An 18260-nucleotide genomic window follows, 5' to 3' on the forward strand; every position below is an offset into this window, starting at 1 on the left:
CCTCCAGCTCTGAAAATCTACTGGTTGCAAAAAAAGTGTGATTGTGTCTATGAGAAATTGACCCTACTTTTACAAACTCTATGATGGAGACACACCTGCAGCACGTTGGCAGTGTACAGAGTAGCCGATGATTTGGTCCGCATTGTACTCAGGTTTCTCCCACGTAAGAAAGGCAGTTGTGCTGGAGTAGGGCGTGGCCGACAGGTGGCGAGGAGGGCTGGGCAGACCTTCCCTCACAATGACTGTCAGCTTGGCAGTGGCACAGGCCGTGCCCAGCCCGTTGTCTGCTATGCACTGGTAGTAGCCACCGTCCTCCATTGCCAGCTGGTTTATGAGGAGGACTCCAGGGCTTTGGGTCTTCACCTGCCTGAAGGACTTGATGGGACGACCGTCCTTTAGCCAGTGCAACACTGGAGGGGGCTCCCCAGAGCTGTTGCACACAAACCTTGCTGTGTTTCCTCGGGAGAGGGACACTGTCTCTGGAGGCTGGAGAATCACTGGAGGGGCTAATAAAAAATTAAATGATAATCAGTAAGGTTTGCTTATTACCAATAATGCTATAATTTATGTTATTTTAACAGTGTACTATAATAAACCAGAGCTAATGATTACCAAATAATTTGCAAACTGTCTAAAACACATTATTTGGATGACAATTATACAGTTTCTATAATAGCTATTATAACGTTGCAACTAATGCTCATGACACATTTTTTTATGTTAATAAATACTTTGTAAAGCATCTATATTATTTAGATAGTTTATACTCTGTCAGTGATTCATAATTGTTTTGTAAACAAGCTTTAAATATAATTTGGATGGCTACTATAATAATTGTAATATATATAATATAATAATAATACTATAATTGCAACTACTGTTTATAATATTAGTTAATGACTAATAAGTATTTAGTAAAGCATCAAGTACCATTCATTAAGTTTTTTAACAACTTTATAATAGTATAATATAATATGTAAATCATGTTTATAGACTGTTTGCAAAGCATTTGTTAATCATTATTAATACTTAATATAGTTAGATATAAAAATGTTGTTTGCAACAATTAATTGTTAAATAGCGTAAATTATAGCATTAATTTTAATTAGTAAACATCTATCGATTTAATGTTTATTAGTGATGGTGATAAATATTGGTTATAGGAAACCATGCTGACTTACAGTTGACAGTTTATACAGCATGTGCACTATAAAATTCAAAGGAACACTTTTATACATTTAAGGGACTAACCGAAAAGACTGAAATTCCCTTAAAATAATTTTACTTTTTCTTTTCCATTATCACACTTTCAGTTGATGACTTAAGTGAAAGCGAGAGACTAGTTTCAATAAAGTCTTTGTCTAATCTGTTATGTAAAACACAAAACATGACTCCTACCCGGCACATGCAGCACAGCAGCAGCAATGACAAATTCTCTGGTCTTGGGCTTGTTGGCCCGGCAGACATAGAGGCCGGCGTGGTGACGCCTTGTGTCCCTAATCACCAGATTTGTTGCGAGGACGACCACATCAGTGGAAATGGGCTTTCCATCTGATCAAAGAAGAAAGCACAAAGAACAACAGGACAGAGGGATCAAACAAAAACAAGAGACTGGCCTTGAAAATTGGAGATCATTTCTCAGACTTTCAGTTGCCTGAGAAACAGCACAAAGGAGAGAGGCTGCACTTTGAGCAGCACATGATTTGACCTGTAATCCCACAAGCTGACCAACAGGTGGCTCTGTGACTTTTTAGTTTGGGTTCACTGAGGTGTCTGCATTGGCACACTCCCAGGCTGTGTAAAATCCTTCACTATTCACCATATAGACCACTATTTAGCTTGTCCGCCATTTTGTACTGTTGTTAGATGCTTTACAATTAATGATCATCTCTTACATAGTGAATTATCTGACAAGGCCACTTGCCCATGCAGTTTTGACAATGTATAGAATTCCTTGTATAGTGATATATTCACAGTCAATGGAAGAAAAAAAACCTGCAGAAATGCCAAAGCAGCACACAAAGGATTTCCAAAAGTTTTACATTATATAATTCCCACCAAGATTACAAGCATGTGTGTGCATGTGCGTTAATACTGCTGCAGAGGTGTGAATTAATTGTGACAAATCATCTTATGTAAAGCATGACTCAATGTACAGCAGAACAAAAGAGGACTGGCTGAGAGGAGACAGCTATCATCAGTGAAAGTTTACAGTGACAGGTACACAAATGTGATCCTGACATGTTGATGTTTGTTCTTTGTGTGCGTTAGAGAGTGGGACATGGATAATGGAATGCCACAGATGCAGTAAAAGAAGGGGGGAAAGAAACAAACAGGATGAGAACAACAGAAAGAAAAGAGAGAGTAAGAGCATTTGCAAGCGTTACCTTCTCTGCTCCAGGACACCAGAGGCTTCGGCTGGCCTTGTGCCATACACTCCATTACAGCAGTACGGCCGAGTACAACTGTTGCATTCTGAGGGGGTGCAACAATCACAACTCTGTTGAGGGCTTCAGTAGAGCCTATAACAAAAAAAAAAACAGTGTACATTTTGGAATTGTTGACCAGTTAGATACATCTGTAACTGGGAAGTTTTTTTCTTATTATTTCTTATTCAGTGGCTTTTCAGATTTCCAGGATTGCAACAGTAGCTTTCTGACTAACCTCGTTGAAAACAGCCTGAACTTCATACCGAGTCTTCATACCTAAACCAGTGTATTTAGAAATCCTCATGTTATCATTTTCAATACGGTTAAAAATACAGACGCTGCTCTTTCAGTGTATTAAACTGATACAGAGTTGCTGTATTTGCTGTATCGCCATCAGAGGTCAGTCTCAGCTGAGCTAAGAAAGATGTTGACTTACAAAACTAACTAAGTAAAATGCCTCCGTCTCAGTTTGGGAGTTTTGGGTTTAGTCTCAATAGTCCATAGTAGTCTCAACCTCCAGCTAACATTGACAGAACTGTTTTTGGGCAGTTTTAGTCATTTTATTTTACAAATCAAACGGACTGCCTCCGAAAAACAAGAGAAATGTAGTGGAGAAATGTTTCCTCTTTGAACGATTTACAACGAGACGAGACGCAGCAACATGTGCGCCTTAATTTTACCAAACAAAAAACAGTAGACACTGTATTTGGACACATAGCTGATTAATACACCTGAGAAAAACTCACTTTATGACCGACAAAGTTAATTGAAGACGATTACTCAAATAATGATTGACGTTAGCATTTTGCTAGCATACCCTTCAGATCAGTAGCTAGAATTTTACAGGAGTTTAGGCAGAAGGACAAAAAAATTTGAGGATAACTTCAGAGGAGTTTTCAGTGACTCAGAGAGCATTTTCATGGGATGGAGTTCTTTTCTAACACAGCTAGCCACTTCATCATAAAAGCAGCCCCTATAGCTGACTGATTGGTATCTGGTTGAGGCTTAATCAATTCTTGTGGATGGTGAATAGGGATATGACCTGAATGGGAAATCTTGATCAGAGAGGTTTAGATGTGGAATAATCTGCAGAGAAACGGGATGAGAGCTCTCATAGCACATTTTATTAAGATAGCAGTACACAAAATACACAAGAGAAGACATACTGTACAAAACCAGGAATAAAGCATGTACCAAATGGCTGACAGAGAGGAGATGGTGTGACGGAGAGAGAGGTTATGTGAAGCACAGAGAGTTTCAAGAAACTAGAGAAAAGGGGAACACAAAAGAAAGCTAATTTCTTGGAGACAAAAGGTAAACCATTAACTCAGTTGATAGAATATCTGTTATAGAGGGCTGAAGCACATTTCTGTATTTCAGGGACTATGGGTGTTATTGTATGGGCTTGTTGTTTATGGGTTGATGGAAGCAGACACTCATTTCTTAAGTGTGCATCAGTCCCCAAGGACTGCTGGTGCTGGTGAGAGGGCCTTATTTCCCTGCAATTCTGCTCTGCCAAAGCAGTCACAGCAGCAAATAATGCTAATGACCTCCAGAATGAAAGGCCTTGCATTCTGTAAACACATTATAAATTAATCATTGAGATTACATACAGCAATCCTTGGTTATGCATAAGGCTTTAAGTGGGTCAGTCTGCCTTTGCAAGGTCTGCACTGCAGGGTGTGCCTTGATAGGGGTCTTATTTGGAGATGATTGGTATGGGCACTGTGTATAGCTTTTGGAAAACTGAAGGAAAAGTAAAGAAGAAATGGAAGGAACTATAAAACGTAGGTTTAAGGAAGCCGGGGTACGTGTGAAGTGCATGGACCTTTAGCACCAACATTAAGCTGTCAAAGCTTGGCTATAGATTTTGAGGTATACTATTCATAGAACTCTGAAATGCAAAGTGAAGAGAACGATCTGACAACTGTTACTTGTTAATGGTACCTTATAAAGCTTTAAGTAGTTTCCTCCTCAGGCTGCAAGCTGTTCACGACAGCAGCAAGATCACTGAGGGAAAATAGCTCAGAAACACCTGTAATTGTCAATACACGTGGGAAAAACTATTAAAATGCACTGTATATATTTCAGCAAACGTGTTTCCAAAGAGCTCTTTGACTGTGCAAAGAGTAGAGCAACTGTTGTCAAAAAAGGAGCATAGTTTCCTCTCTGTTGTATATTTTGTACTCAAGTGAAAGCATGAGAAAAGTATAGAAAATTGTGCCTTGAAAGGTGTAGTCACAGATGTGCCTTTGCCATTTAGAGTTCAGGCTGACATACCCAGTGTAATCATAACAAAATGTGTGTGATAGCTGCAACTTATTATTATTTCTTACCCTATTGAAATACTGCTTTAAGACTCTCTTTTAAGTATCTAATGGACAGAGAGACTTGTGAGTTATGTGTAATAAGAGGGTTATCTATACCACGATGGACCCTCTGAGCTGGCAGACTGGGCTGCTGTACTGGCTCATTGCCAAGTTCTCTGTTGTTTCTGTATGTCATGTTATAATTGTATTTGACATATATGACACACATATGCGTGAAGCATGACAGCCCCTTACACTTAAAGACAAACTAAAATGTTAAAATGTGTTGTGAGAATGTGGGCACCTCACACAGTTTCTACTGAGACAGCTGCACTCATTATAGGAATAAATCATCGATCATCCTTCCAACGTTTAATATAATGATAATTGAGATTTTACCGCAATGATGGTTTGCAGAGACCTGTGATGAATTAATTACAAATAGCCACAGCTGTGCATAATGACAGCTGCTCTGTTGGAAAACGTCGCCGATGCAGCACAGTCGGTGAAACTGCAATTTCTTTAGAGAATCTCTCACTGGCAGGTATGAGTGGTGGAGCAGACATTTCTACATCTAATCAGATGGAAAACTGTTGGACATGAGGCTTGTGCACATGTGCCCAGCTCCACAATGATTGAGATTTATAAAACTCATGCGGCCTCTATCTGATAAAAAATAATGCGTCAGTGTACCTGTATCCATATGATTTATGGTCCGAATCACAATCACATATAAAAGCCAAGTAAGTATCAACAAATAGGCTTATGAGGAATTTTGCTCTGTTTTTGTTGCTGTGTGTGCGTCTGCTATGTAATGCTGTTAATATTTGCCTTGTTGCCTGTAACATTACCTCTGATGACATGTAGGTTTTGCACGATTAAACTGTGGTTCATTTCCACAAGTATAGCAGTAATGGTTTCAGAACATAATAAGTATGATTGGTCTTGGATGGACTGGGCCCACCTGATTTTCTCTGTGCCCACCCACACTGTCATTTCTGCCTACGCTACAGCTGTTAAAGATGGTGTAAAAACTCTTAAAAAGTCAGCTCACTCACTTCCGTTGGCCTCATCTGTCTGTCCGTCTGTCTGTCTGTCTGTCTGTCTCCCTCTTTCTTTTTGTCTTTCTTTTGAAGGACACAAAGGCTGTGACTCAAAAAGGACACAATGGTTCCCACAGAGCAGCCAATTACAGCTGACTGATCTCTAGCTACAGAGGCAGATAATACGACAAGGCTTTAATGTGGGCTGCCTAATGGTGAAATCACACCTCACAATACTATTCACTGAGTCGCTACACCATGTTATCGACTAATGTAGGCTGAGATTTATATCAAAGAAAGAAGGGTGTATACTGATGTCAAAATAGTAAAAAATCTGTAAACAGTATTTACTTTAATTGACAGCCTTGGGTTACATTGATTGGAGTATAATTACACCATAATGTAACATTTATCCTTTGTTTGTTGCCACATTAAACTCAATTAATGTACATGTCATTTTAAAGGATTTGATTTCTTCTTGCCTGTGGGGTCAACACATGTAATACTTTGCTCACAGTAAATTGGGCTAAATAACAGAAAACAAATGTGGAGACAGACGTCTGAAGAGACAACGTGATTGCTACTTTATATTATAGAAATGTTGTCCACAGCACTTTTTAATTTATAATTGAGATAAAGGTTGTCAGGATGTAATATCTTTGAATGTGTCATGCTCATAGTTAGTCTCTGAACTGAAACATTAAAAAGCTTGCAACTATTTGACCAATCAAGTAGAATGGGTCCTTTGGATGAACAGACACATGAGTACCATGGACTCATGAATTGCTTCATTGAAAGTGTAAACCCAATGCCATCCAGCACCCGTATAGAAGATGACTACTGTCTATCAACACTCAGAGGATAAAAGTTTTTTTGTTGGCTGTTTGTGCTGCTGTAAATGGAGTCTGAAGGACAGGCAAGGTAAATGCACAGCACTTATGTTTAATACAAAAAGATCAGGAAATTTAAGTGCTTTGCATAATAGAAATGCTTTTAATGAAAAATGACATGGCAATGTATAGACATAACATTTCATACAAGACAAATGACTAAGGTTGCTGAAGTTTTACTAAGCTCAACTCTCATTTAAAAGTTTTTCAACCCTAAGTAAACAGACTTAAGCCATTTGTTGTAATTACATAACTAAACTCGGCTTCACTTTGTTTTGTTTTAATTAAGGGGACAATTAGCAGTGTCCTCTGGCTTACCTAAGTGGCAGACCTCTTTTCAGACAAGCAAATTGGCTCTGAACCATTTTTTCCAATTACTTTCAATGAATTGAACTGAAAATGTCTGAGCTGAGAATCACAATATGTCTGAAGATGTTCTATTTGCTACCAACGTATTTAAAATACTGGCAAAGTTAGTTTTTTCAATGGAAACAGTAAAAACCCCTTTCAACTAATTGCCCAATTGCACAGCCTTAAGAGCGTGCATATCACAAATGCTGGGTCTTGTTGGTTTTCTGTGAATCTACTGCACCTACTGGTACCTTGTTTGCCATGTAGCAATAACAAATAAACTAAAAACCTGGATTAATCTGGTTAGTTACATTGGCTACATTACATCTGCTATTATTTTGAACACTACTGTATATTGCTTGCAAATCTCCAGAGTAAAGGATCAACAGAGGACTTATCTTGTTATTATCTTGTTGTCTGTTGTGAGACTTGAGACCACGGACAAATATGGTGACAGGATTGTTTGATTTCAAACATTAACATTTACATTTACATTTACATTTAGTCATTTAGCAGACGCTTTTATCCAAAGCGACTTACAGGAAGAGTAAAAGCAAACAATCAAGGTATAGTGCAATAAGAGCTATTAGTGCTAGTGACAATTCTTTGAGGAGTACACTTATCATGTGGTCTAGGAGAGAAGATGCTCTCTGAAGAGCTGGGTCTTCAGGAGTTTTTTAAAGGTAGAGAAGGACGCCCCTGCTCTGGTAGGAACTGGTAGTGTGTTCCACCAGCGGGGAACAAGAAGTGCAAAGAGTCTGGATTGCCTTGTACCAATGGGGGGTAGAGCCAGGCGCCGTTCATTGGAAGAGCGCAACGGTCGTGAGGTAGCATATGTCTGAATCAGGGCGTTCAGGTAGGTAGGAGCAGTACCGGAGACAACTTTGTAGGCCAGCATTCGAGATTTGAATTTGATGCGGGCTGCAACAGGTAGCCAGTGGAGCTCAATGAGCATTAACACAGTTTTGGTTTAAATGAGTGATTATGTTAGCCTGGCTAACACCAGACTAATCTCAAATGAGATTTAGTCTGGAAACCAGCCATTCATTTCTCCGTAGAGGAGGTGTGGTTTACGATCCTCCGGAGCCGTTTATTGGGCGCTTAGTATGTCTATCAAAAGTGTCTGTAGGTAGCTCTTAGCCAATCGTATCAGTTATACCAGATGACGTATGTAGAGCAACAGAAATGGATGTTTGTTGTGTGTGTGTCTGTGAGAGAGTGTTGCTTGCTGCTTTGCTTCTCCAGTTCTCACTTTCTGCAAGATTATTTATTTTACTCTTTATTCCCCCTCATGTCATTCAGCCACACACATCCACTGATTTTATGGGCAATAAACAAGCTGCTGCGGGTCTCTCGGCGGCCCCGCTGTCCCCCAGCTCATAGCGAGATCACCGGCGTTGCGATAGCACCGGTGATTAGCAACGGTGATTAGCTCCGCTAGCGGCTAATAGCCCCGCAACGCTGGTGATCTCGCTACGAGCCGGGGGACAGCGGAGCCGCCGAGAGACCTTTCGCCTTTCAAATTTCGCTCTAAACTATTTAAAACACCACAGCTAAAGAGAGTTTCGCGTCTGCAGCAGCCATGTTGGATCCGTAAGAAAACTACAAGCTTCCAAGTGCCGAGTAGTACGTGTCATCGTCTTGCCGTCCCTCCCAACTCTGTGATTGGATCCCTAAAACAGGGCTAAGAAATGGCCCTGGTTACCAGACTGGATGGAGGTTCGAAATGAAATTCGAGCGTGCAAGGCAGTATGGGTATACCCAGGCTATGATTATGTAGTTGAAACACAAGGTTATACTGAAAATCAAGCATTTTTCAAGGAGTGTATTAAAATTCAAGCATTTTCCTCACCTTGAAAAGATAATGGTGTAAACTAGGCATTTTCCAAACTTTGAGCAAACCTTGGATTATTATAGTCCAAGTGATTCAATTTTTAAATTTGTATGCACAACTAGTTATCTAGTCGAGTCAGTATAATCTTTATCATAAACAATATATTTTTCCATTTGGATTACATTAGCCACTGTAGTTTCAAACACACAATAAAAACACACAATACACAGTGAATGGGTGCCATTTTGTTAGCACTGGAGAGACCAAATAAATTCAGGCATCTAGTCTCAAAACTCACATTGGATTTTTTGAGGTTGGCCAGGCAGCTCCCAGCAGGGCCCCTGCTGCCTATTCAAAAACTATAAAGCACTGCAACAGTCCTCACCTGTGGTGACAGTGAGCCTGGCTTCATGACTGATGTCCTTCCTGGCAGAGTTGGACGCAACACAGCGGTAGGCACCCTCATCCTCCTTGGTCACCTCCAGAATCTGGAGCACCCCATTAAGAAGGGAAATGAACCTGTTGTCCACAGGGTGAAGCGGAGGAGAGGGAAACAGAGAGAAAAACAACTGAATAAATGGCTTAGTGCCCTGCAGCATGAAACATCCAGCTGATCAACTCTGTGGGGATCCTGCTGGGTCCTCACAGGACTCCATCCTTCTTTATTCAGGAGAGAGGTTATTGTGTGCAACCACGACAAAGAGGGGTTACAATTACAAGTCATGCATCTCAAAAAGTGACTTAAATATAAAGATGAAAGTTGTTTACTGGCTCTCAGGTTTTATAAAGGTACATAATATGCAAAACAGTATATAGAAAGAATGATTGCATTTGTGCATGTCATCTTTTTGGGTACAATGTGTGCAATGTGTGCTGCTGTTATTTACTATTTCTACTCCTACATGTCTCTACTTCTTATGGAGGTCATGTTCCAGACATATTGCTCCAGGCCCCCAGGGTCCTGGCAGTGTAATGCCATCGCACAACCTCTTATTGTCTCTACCACAGCCTATTAATCTCACCAATATGTGACCAGTGGTAGCCTGTTCACAAGGGAGGAAGGGTGAGGAATGAAGAGCAGATAAAAAAAAGAAGAGAGGAGAAAATAAAGGGAGCAGATCAGAAAAACTAAGAATGAGAAAAGAAAGAGATAAAGAGACGAAGACAGGGAGCAAAGTGGGGAGAGAGGAGTAGAAGAAATGAAGAGCAAGAGACGGCAGAAGGGCCAATAGAGAGAAAAAGGCACATTAGAGCAAGAGAGAACAGAAAGAGAAAAAGCCAGTGATGTATCAGGATCATCTTTGTGAGAGGCCATTAACAGTGCCTGAGGTCGGAGAACCACATCCCACCAATAAGACCTCATAAGCAGAGAGCTGTTTGGGGGTCATGCAGGGCTACAGCAGCCATTAGCACTTAGTCCTGTGCAATAAGGCTGAAAACAAATTCCAAGGCGATGGAGACGGTAGAGTCACACTGAAATGTCACTATCATTAAGTGGCACTGTAAAATAGACTATTTGTGAGAGAGAATTGACAGAGAGAGATCTGTCGAGGATGCGACAGCAGATACACATTCTGAAAATGTTTTTTTCTTTTGTTGTAAGAGCACTGATCATAGCCAGTAGTTTGTTTTAACCTCAAGGTGTTTCTTCAGGGTTAGTCTCCTTATAGTGCTGAAACTCTTGAATATTTACTTTGAAACAGTCCTGCAACCTGCCTTTTTGTAACCAATTCATCAAGCATCTCATCCAGTGCCAGACATCAGCATTATTTATTTTACCACCACCATTCTACTTTCCTGCTCTAATTGTGGTCAAATAATCCACTATGTTATGGAAGATAAGGTTTCCAAAAAGGTACAACTACTGGCCTTTAATGGAAAATACTTCCACTGACATCATTCTTTGAGGGATGAAAGGAAATACAAAAAGACTTTCCGCCTTTTACCTTGAAAATCCAAAGCAAAGCATTCCAATGAAAAGGCATGTATATGTAGCAAGGTTTTTTTTCCTTTTTGTGTGCATGGAACCAAGATGAAATCATAGAGCTGCACAAGGTCATTCTGGTGGGCATGGGCTATCGTTTCTGATCAAGTTTTTCAAACAAACTGTAAACTGACAGTGATGCATGTCTCCACTGGGAGTTATGCTTTGAAAACATTATAAAAAAAGTTTTTAAACCTATGTAATTAAGATGAACAAGACTTAGAGCTTTGAACTTTACGAATACAGCTCCAGATTTTACACCCAAATGTGAAGGCCCATAGCCAGCTTGAGCTATACAGTAGGCCTGCAGAACTACACGAATATTCAGGGTGGAAACTTTCTATGGAATTAAAGATAATTTTTGCATATATATATATATATATATTAATTACACAGTGTCCTTACTTTTTTTAAATTGAGAAACAAACCTTTGATCATACCATAAACTTTGCCAAAGAAATCCATTAATTTGCCAAATACAAGTTAAATCTGAGTCGCCAATGTGGCTGTGTGCAAACTCAGGGCTTTAAGAAAAACTAATTTTTAAAAACGCAAAATGTTTTAAAATGAAGAATGAATGGCAATAAATGTGTTAAATATTAGATCAGCATACTACACCCTACATGGCAACAGTTGGCTAGTAAAAGTATCAGAAAGTGTTAACAAGTTTTAAACTGTGTACTTTGCTTTATTCTACTATCTGCTGCACGAAATATAATTTAAAAAATATTTATAGTTATATATAGGTTACAATTCAATGAAATGGGAATACTTTAAACCAAAACATGCCCTAATGCCCGCAGTGCTTTCTTTTGTGTGTTTTCTTCACAAAATGCTTTCTACATTGAAAACTATGCAAAAATTCCCAAATCCCCAAAATGAAGGGGCTTTATTTCCTTTGGAAATGTTAAGGCAATTTACCAAATATTGTCAGACTCTTTGCGATCCTGTACAGTGCATTACTTGTTTCCAAGATTAAGGTTAGTTTAGTTATTTTATAAATATAATTGAACTAGAAAGTCATCTCCCATATGTTTTATTTTGTCATTATTTAAAAGACTGGATCTATGATGTGATGAACAGCACTAAATATTATTAATGAAACACATAAAAAGAAAATCATCAGATAAAGAAGAGCAAAAAGAAACTACAGAAGTCCTGAAACAAGACAGAATCAGATGAAGGACAACAATACATAGAAGGGTCACCTTGTCTCCTCGGGGACAGCCACTTTGTCCTTTTCCCAGGTAATAACAGGTGTGGGTACTCCCTCAATCTGGCACTCGAAGCGAGCAGCTCCCCCAGCAGGCAACGTTTGTGGTGATGGCTCCTGATGGAACTTGGACAGACCTGGGGGGTAGGGAGGTGATAGAGGTCAGGGAGGTATCTATCAGAGCAGACCTGGTGATTTCCCAGAAGAATGACACAAAAAGAGGCCATAGCTAAACTGCTGCTTGAGCAAATGACCTTTTTCTTTAATGATCTGAAAAGTATGTCATGTTGTCTACCTTTAGGACACAGTGTGCTTGATGTAGGTCTCACAAGATGTGACTAACTGTGCAATTATCTTGAAGGCCTGATCCACAGCTGGTGGACGGCTCCCTTTCCATCAGAGTCCACAAAGACATTTTTATATTAGAACACACACAACAGGTGCATTCCCATAAGTGGGCTGTAAAACCAATGTGGTCATGGGGAAAGGGGTTCTATGCACTGATTGTGGGTTCAAACCTCAATAAAATACTATAAAAACAATAATGATTCCATTAACAGCTTTTGTTTAAAATATCACATTTATCAGAGCTTCTTTATTTCATTCAGTTAATTAAAAAAACACTATAATTTAGTTTAGAATGCTTTTAATTATTGTTATCATGTCATTATAGGGATTTTAAAGGTGCCATTTTCAATTTTTTAATTTGATTAGGGACTTGTTAGGGCCATTTAAATACACTTGAATGTCCTAATTGGGAGAAATTTGGGGATTTAATCATGCTTGGTTGGATTATTTCTCTTTCCAGGTTGAGTCTTGGCAGGGCTCCAGTTTTCACAACCTCTGCACATTGGAAAGCTTCCTACTGTAGATAATAGTGAGCACCAGGAGGCAGCAGTGAGCACTGTCTGAGGGCCTCTAACCTCTGACCCCATCAGGCTGTTGGAGAGGAGAACAAAACTGGTTGGCTGTCCCAGCCACTACGCCTGTAGCTCTGACTAAGGAGTAGAGAGTGGGGGGTGAATCAAAGGAGAGAGCAGAGAGAGAAGACAGAGAAGGCAACCAAAGGCAGGAAGAAAGCAGGAAGGCAACAGAAGGAGACTCAAAATCCCAACTGATATAACTAGAAAAGAAAGTGTAGTATATGTAGTAATAAGAGAAAACCAATGTTAGCAACATTAAATGTGAACCAAACCAAGGAGAGACATCTACATAAATCAATGCACAAAAACTAAAATTGGTATGTAATCAGTATTTTTTTCTGGTTTCTTTATTAACAAATTTTGTCCATGTGAGGCAAATCGCAGAGCTGATTTGGACCAGATTTGGACAGCAGGAAAACATACAGAAATCCACCTTTGTGAGGCGTTCCCGGTGGGACACCTGGTAGAGCATATACCACAGAGGCCCAGTCCTCGTAAGCGGGCGGCCCGGGTTCGAATCCGGCTCGGAGCCCTTTCCTGCATGTCTTCCCCTCTGTCTCCCCCTTTCACTCTCAATATCTCTACTGTCAATAAAGCTACAAAATGCCCAGAAAAATATCTTAAAAAAAGAAATCCACCTTTGCATGACTTGATTCATGCATTGCAGGTAGATGTTGTTGTTTTAAATGTGTGATGTGATTAAGTATTAACAAATTACACTGCTTCTTTTCTATATCTTTTCAATAACAATCTCACTTCCATGTAACATGCAATCTGCTTTCAAATATCTCAATTACATTTACATTTTACACCTGCATGAAGCTACCTACCAAACTTTATGCTATTTTGTATCAGTGATACTACAAGTTTCTTACTGTCCTTTTCTGCTCAAGCTTGATCTGCCGGACAAACTGCATATTATTTGAGTGATAGCTGCATTCAAGTTTGCATAACGGAGGCATGTAATTGTCTTCAGAGTTTTTAGTTTTATGTGACACAGTACTGAGGCACAGTGGTGTTACGTTCTAAATGCTAACTTCAGTATCCCAAGAGGCTCCCACCTCATGCAGATTTTTAGCAGGAATTGTGTTTACCACATATTCCACTTTAGTACTTATTTCAGCAGCATTTGGCTAACTCCTTCAATAAAAGCCTTCAGTGGTGTTTTTGCTCTTCTTTTAATGGAAGAAATTCACTCAAGTTGCGATCTAACTGATGCTATTGCAGCATCTACACTAACCTTTTTGGGAGTCGCCATTATTGTTTTGAACAGTCAACAGTCAACAACAACAGTCGTACTTTGTACAAAACTGTAGCTCTTCCAATACCTGTTTTTGAGCAAGGCAAACCTACTTCTAGCACTTCAAACATAAAAACATTTTTTCAGTCTTGTTGGTCACGATAATCCCGCCCCTGACTTAAGCGGTTTGTGGTTTGAGACCAGCAAAGGTCGGTGCCTCTCTGGAACCAGTTTTCTTGGTCTAGAGTCGGTTCTTTGGCTGGCGAAACATGAAGAACGGGTTTGATGTTAGGCACCAGCTACCAACTGGCCCTTGAACTGTCTAACGGCGGTGGGGACAGAGCTAAGGGTGGAATCTGAGGGAGAACCGAAAGGTGGCTAATAAACTTCATTGGAGCCATTAAAATTGATTATCTGGAAATCATGAATAAGAATGCACAGTTTATTGCCAATCTATTTAGTAGATGCTGAAAACTCTTCTCTGCTGGCAGCTCGATTAAAAGTCACAGAACCACCAAAATCCTAAAGATTATGGGCACCATGGTGGGACCAAATTTCGGGATAATCGGTCCAACAGCTGTCAAGATATTCCACTAAAAAACAAAAATGTAGTGCTGCTATAGAGGTGAAGTCAGGGAATTACCATAGTCAGTCAAATTCATCCCCTGAAGGCTATGCTTGTTTGTCTGTACAAATGTCAAGGCAATCCATCAAATAGTTCATAGTAGTCAAGGTATTTCTGTCAGACCAACATTGTGATCTATATAGAAAGCTGCATAAGAGTGGACACAGTTACATGTCATCTGACTTTAAACAAACAAACTATGTCGGGGTGGCAGGGTGCAGAGCCTTACACTATCTCCCAAACCTGTTTCTGATTCTGTGTGCTTTCAAACTTGCAGCCAATCACATGGCTGCCTCAAGATTTCAAGCTACTCACATTTTTTGGACAAGATTTTCTCCAAACCACTGTAAACTCGAGTGTAGACGGACTTTCCGAGATTCCCCTAACCCCTATCACACCAACTGTTAGTCATGGCCAACAAACTGGCCATCTGTGTTTTCCCACTGCGCCGAGGGAACAAAGTTTCTCAATGAGTACACAGAGGCAGAAACACTTGCCATAGTAGCAGAAAGCATTTGATTCATTTCAGAAACACTTGCAATGATTGTTGCAGGACGAGTTGATGATTAACCCCTGGCACTTCAAGCCATTACACAGCATGATGCCCTCATGTAAACACACTACCTGCAACACTGCCAGAGAGGGCCTGACAAACTCACTGTGTGTTTGAGTGTGTGCACATGTGTAAACTTAAGTGTGCTGAGCTCAGTGTTTGCTCTAGTGTGTGCCGTGATGCCTGAACATGGACTTCTTGTGATTAGATTACTGGATCACTGTGTGCATCTATATGCATGAGTGTCCGTGGGTCGGTGGCTGGGTGTCTGCATGTGAGTGGCGAACAACAGCTGATCAGCAAGAAAGCACATGAGCACACTTTAATGCAAAAAGGGGGCAGACGATATTCAGAGAAAACACTTTACCCATGCTGTGATGGAACAATGGCCACTGGCTGGGCTTCCACCTCCACTCTGTCAAAGCATAATCATATTAGTCTTTTCCCAGGACTCCATAAGTGCCCCCCCCCCTGCTGTGAAATACTATGACCGACCCGCCAGGCACCATGCTGTTTTTCAGAGTAACACTCCCAGCCAAAGGTGACATATCAAGCTACAGGGTCAAAAATATGTCCAATTGTTTCCTAGCAACAAGGTCCCTTCTATGTCTCACATTTTCAGGCAGCCTCTTTGGGCACTGCTCTGCGAAAAAGTGTGTAACCTTCCGATACAGTACATAAAAAGCCCCCATCTTGTCTTTCTTTGCTCCCTCTCAAGTTGTCCTTTTTCATTGCTTCTCTCTCTCTCTCTCTCTCTCTCTCTCTCTCTCTCTCTCCTGCCCCTGACTTTACCCCAGACTATTTCTCTGTCTTTGTCTGTCCCTCTATCGATGCCCCACTCTTTGGCCCCACAGCTATCAGATTGCAGCGTTTTTCCCCTCCCCTTGTGCAAGCAGATAATTCCACCCGTGACCTCTTTGCTACCCAGCTTTCAGGCTGACTAACAGTGTGAAAACCCGTCAAGCGTGCCCCCGGACTCAACAGATATTTGTAACAGCATATGGAGAAAATGTGCAGCATGAAATTTTAATTTCCTATTTACAGTACATGGTCTTTTTTCTTTTTTTTTGTTCCATAAAGGTGCTCAGTTCTGTCAGTTTTGGCACTCATGTCAGATTACACTGACAAAAGGCAGCCATTCACAGTCATTCTGTGGTACTTGTTTACCCTTATGTATCATTTATCAAAAATGTTTCAACATATCCCCTTTTCATCTTTTCGAAAGCATGGGATGCATAGAGTTGCACATTTTGAGTCTCATGAAGAAACTATGCATTAATAGTATGCAGCCTAAAATTACAAAGAATAAAAAAAAATCAGGTTACTCATGTGACTAGAAATAAAAAGGTACCAAAAATGTTGGCAAAGTAGCCATCTCTAAAGCCTGAAAAAAGTAGACGCATCTTGTTTGTATGGAGGAGAGAGCACACTTTTTATGATTATGACATCAGCTATTTGACTGTAATGGGTTGCAAAAGCTGGTAGGAATTAGGAAATATTGACATTCACCTCAGTAGTCTCATAATGAGAAAGGTTAATTGGTCTAATTAACATTAAAAGCTGTTTTTTTTCCTGCATCATCATTTAGCCGCGGATGTGTTTGGGAAACATAATATGCACACTGTATACTGCTGCTGGCATTCTGCCGAGAAAGAGTACGTTAGAGACTGAAATTCTGTTTATCTAAAGAGGGAGCTGGTCTCTTTCCACTGTGTCTCTCCATTTTTTCAACACATTCACATGCTTTGAGACAAGGCCGCATGCATCATATACTGCGACAGGAAAAGTGGAGCAGGTGGGTTTCGTAATGTGTTTTCACAGATGTGATCTCTGCTACGTTCTCTCTTCAGTCTCATTTCTGCTGGCGAAGACGCAGTAGGAAATGAGAATGTCCGCTCAATGTCAATGTGTTGAGGCGGTTAGACTCCGACCTCCTGCACACTGGTCACATCCATTTCATAGCCTCTTGCCTCTGATTTAATTTAAAAAGCCACACACACACACACACACACACACACACACACACACACAAACGCCTGTGTACACACACACAAACGGAAGGTAATTCTTAATGGTCTCTGAAGCTTTTCTTTTCACCATCACTGCAAATTCTCTTCAGCCTTTTCTGCCTTCTCACCATTCATCCCAAACCCCCCTCTTCCCCCCTCCTTTACTTCTTATTGTCCCTCAAACAAGAGATCCTCATAAATAGGCATGTGACAGCTGACAAAAGCAGGGGCATCCACAAAGGATACTGTCTCATTTTACACAAAGCTAATGACTAAATAAAGACGACCACTTAAGAGTGAGAGAGAAAGAGGGTTCCTTGGAGTGGTGATTAAAAAGCTACAGCGTGTCCTCTCGTCCCTCACACTGGCATCTTCCTGTTTGATTTTTTCCCTTCCACCCACGCTCCCTCCTTCACTCTGTGCCTTTTAACACACTGTTGTTTAAAAGTGTACCTGTTCCCAGGACACTTGTTAGCGCTCCACCAGAGGATAAATCTCCGAGCTGAGGCAAAGGAGAACCAAGTTCATCTCCATCCATGCAAGGAAATTCCCTTGACAAATCTGACAAATCACATTGCTGTGTGTGTGTGAGAGAGAGTGTGTGTGTGTGTGTGTGTGTGTGTGCGCACACAACTGAATGCTTTAGATGTATAAAACCAATATTCTTCCATTACATCAGTGAGATTGCAGCCTTTCACTTCCAGCAATTTTAAGCATTTTGACTGCCTCCAATGCATACAGACACACATTATCACATTAGCTACTTTATCAACATCACACAAACGTGTGATGTTGATAAAGCTGTGGTATACCGTATTTTTATATTATACTTTCAGATATTTTCAGAAAGAAGGCAT

General features: G+C 40.4%; 1 protein-coding gene across 3 annotated transcripts in view; it reads right to left on the reverse strand.

Moving 5' to 3' along the window:
• igdcc4 (immunoglobulin superfamily, DCC subclass, member 4) overlaps nucleotides 1-18260 on the reverse strand; it is a 62361-nt gene that overhangs the window by 18298 nt on the left and 25803 nt on the right. For all 3 annotated transcript variants that reach the window (XM_059349769.1, XM_059349776.1, XM_059349760.1), the window contains exons 3-7: nucleotides 12049-12190; nucleotides 9242-9375; nucleotides 2388-2522; nucleotides 1399-1551; nucleotides 96-506 (exon numbers count right to left, since the gene is read on the reverse strand). In XM_059349769.1, coding sequence (XP_059205752.1) covers nucleotides 96-506; nucleotides 1399-1551; nucleotides 2388-2522; nucleotides 9242-9375; nucleotides 12049-12190 — 975 coding nt within the window. The remainder of the gene's footprint in view (nucleotides 1-95; nucleotides 507-1398; nucleotides 1552-2387; nucleotides 2523-9241; nucleotides 9376-12048; nucleotides 12191-18260) is intronic.

The sequence above is a fragment of the Centropristis striata genome, chromosome 2 (assembly GCF_030273125.1).
Source record: "Centropristis striata isolate RG_2023a ecotype Rhode Island chromosome 2, C.striata_1.0, whole genome shotgun sequence".
In the NCBI taxonomy this organism is placed as follows: Eukaryota; Metazoa; Chordata; class Actinopteri; order Perciformes; family Serranidae; genus Centropristis; species Centropristis striata.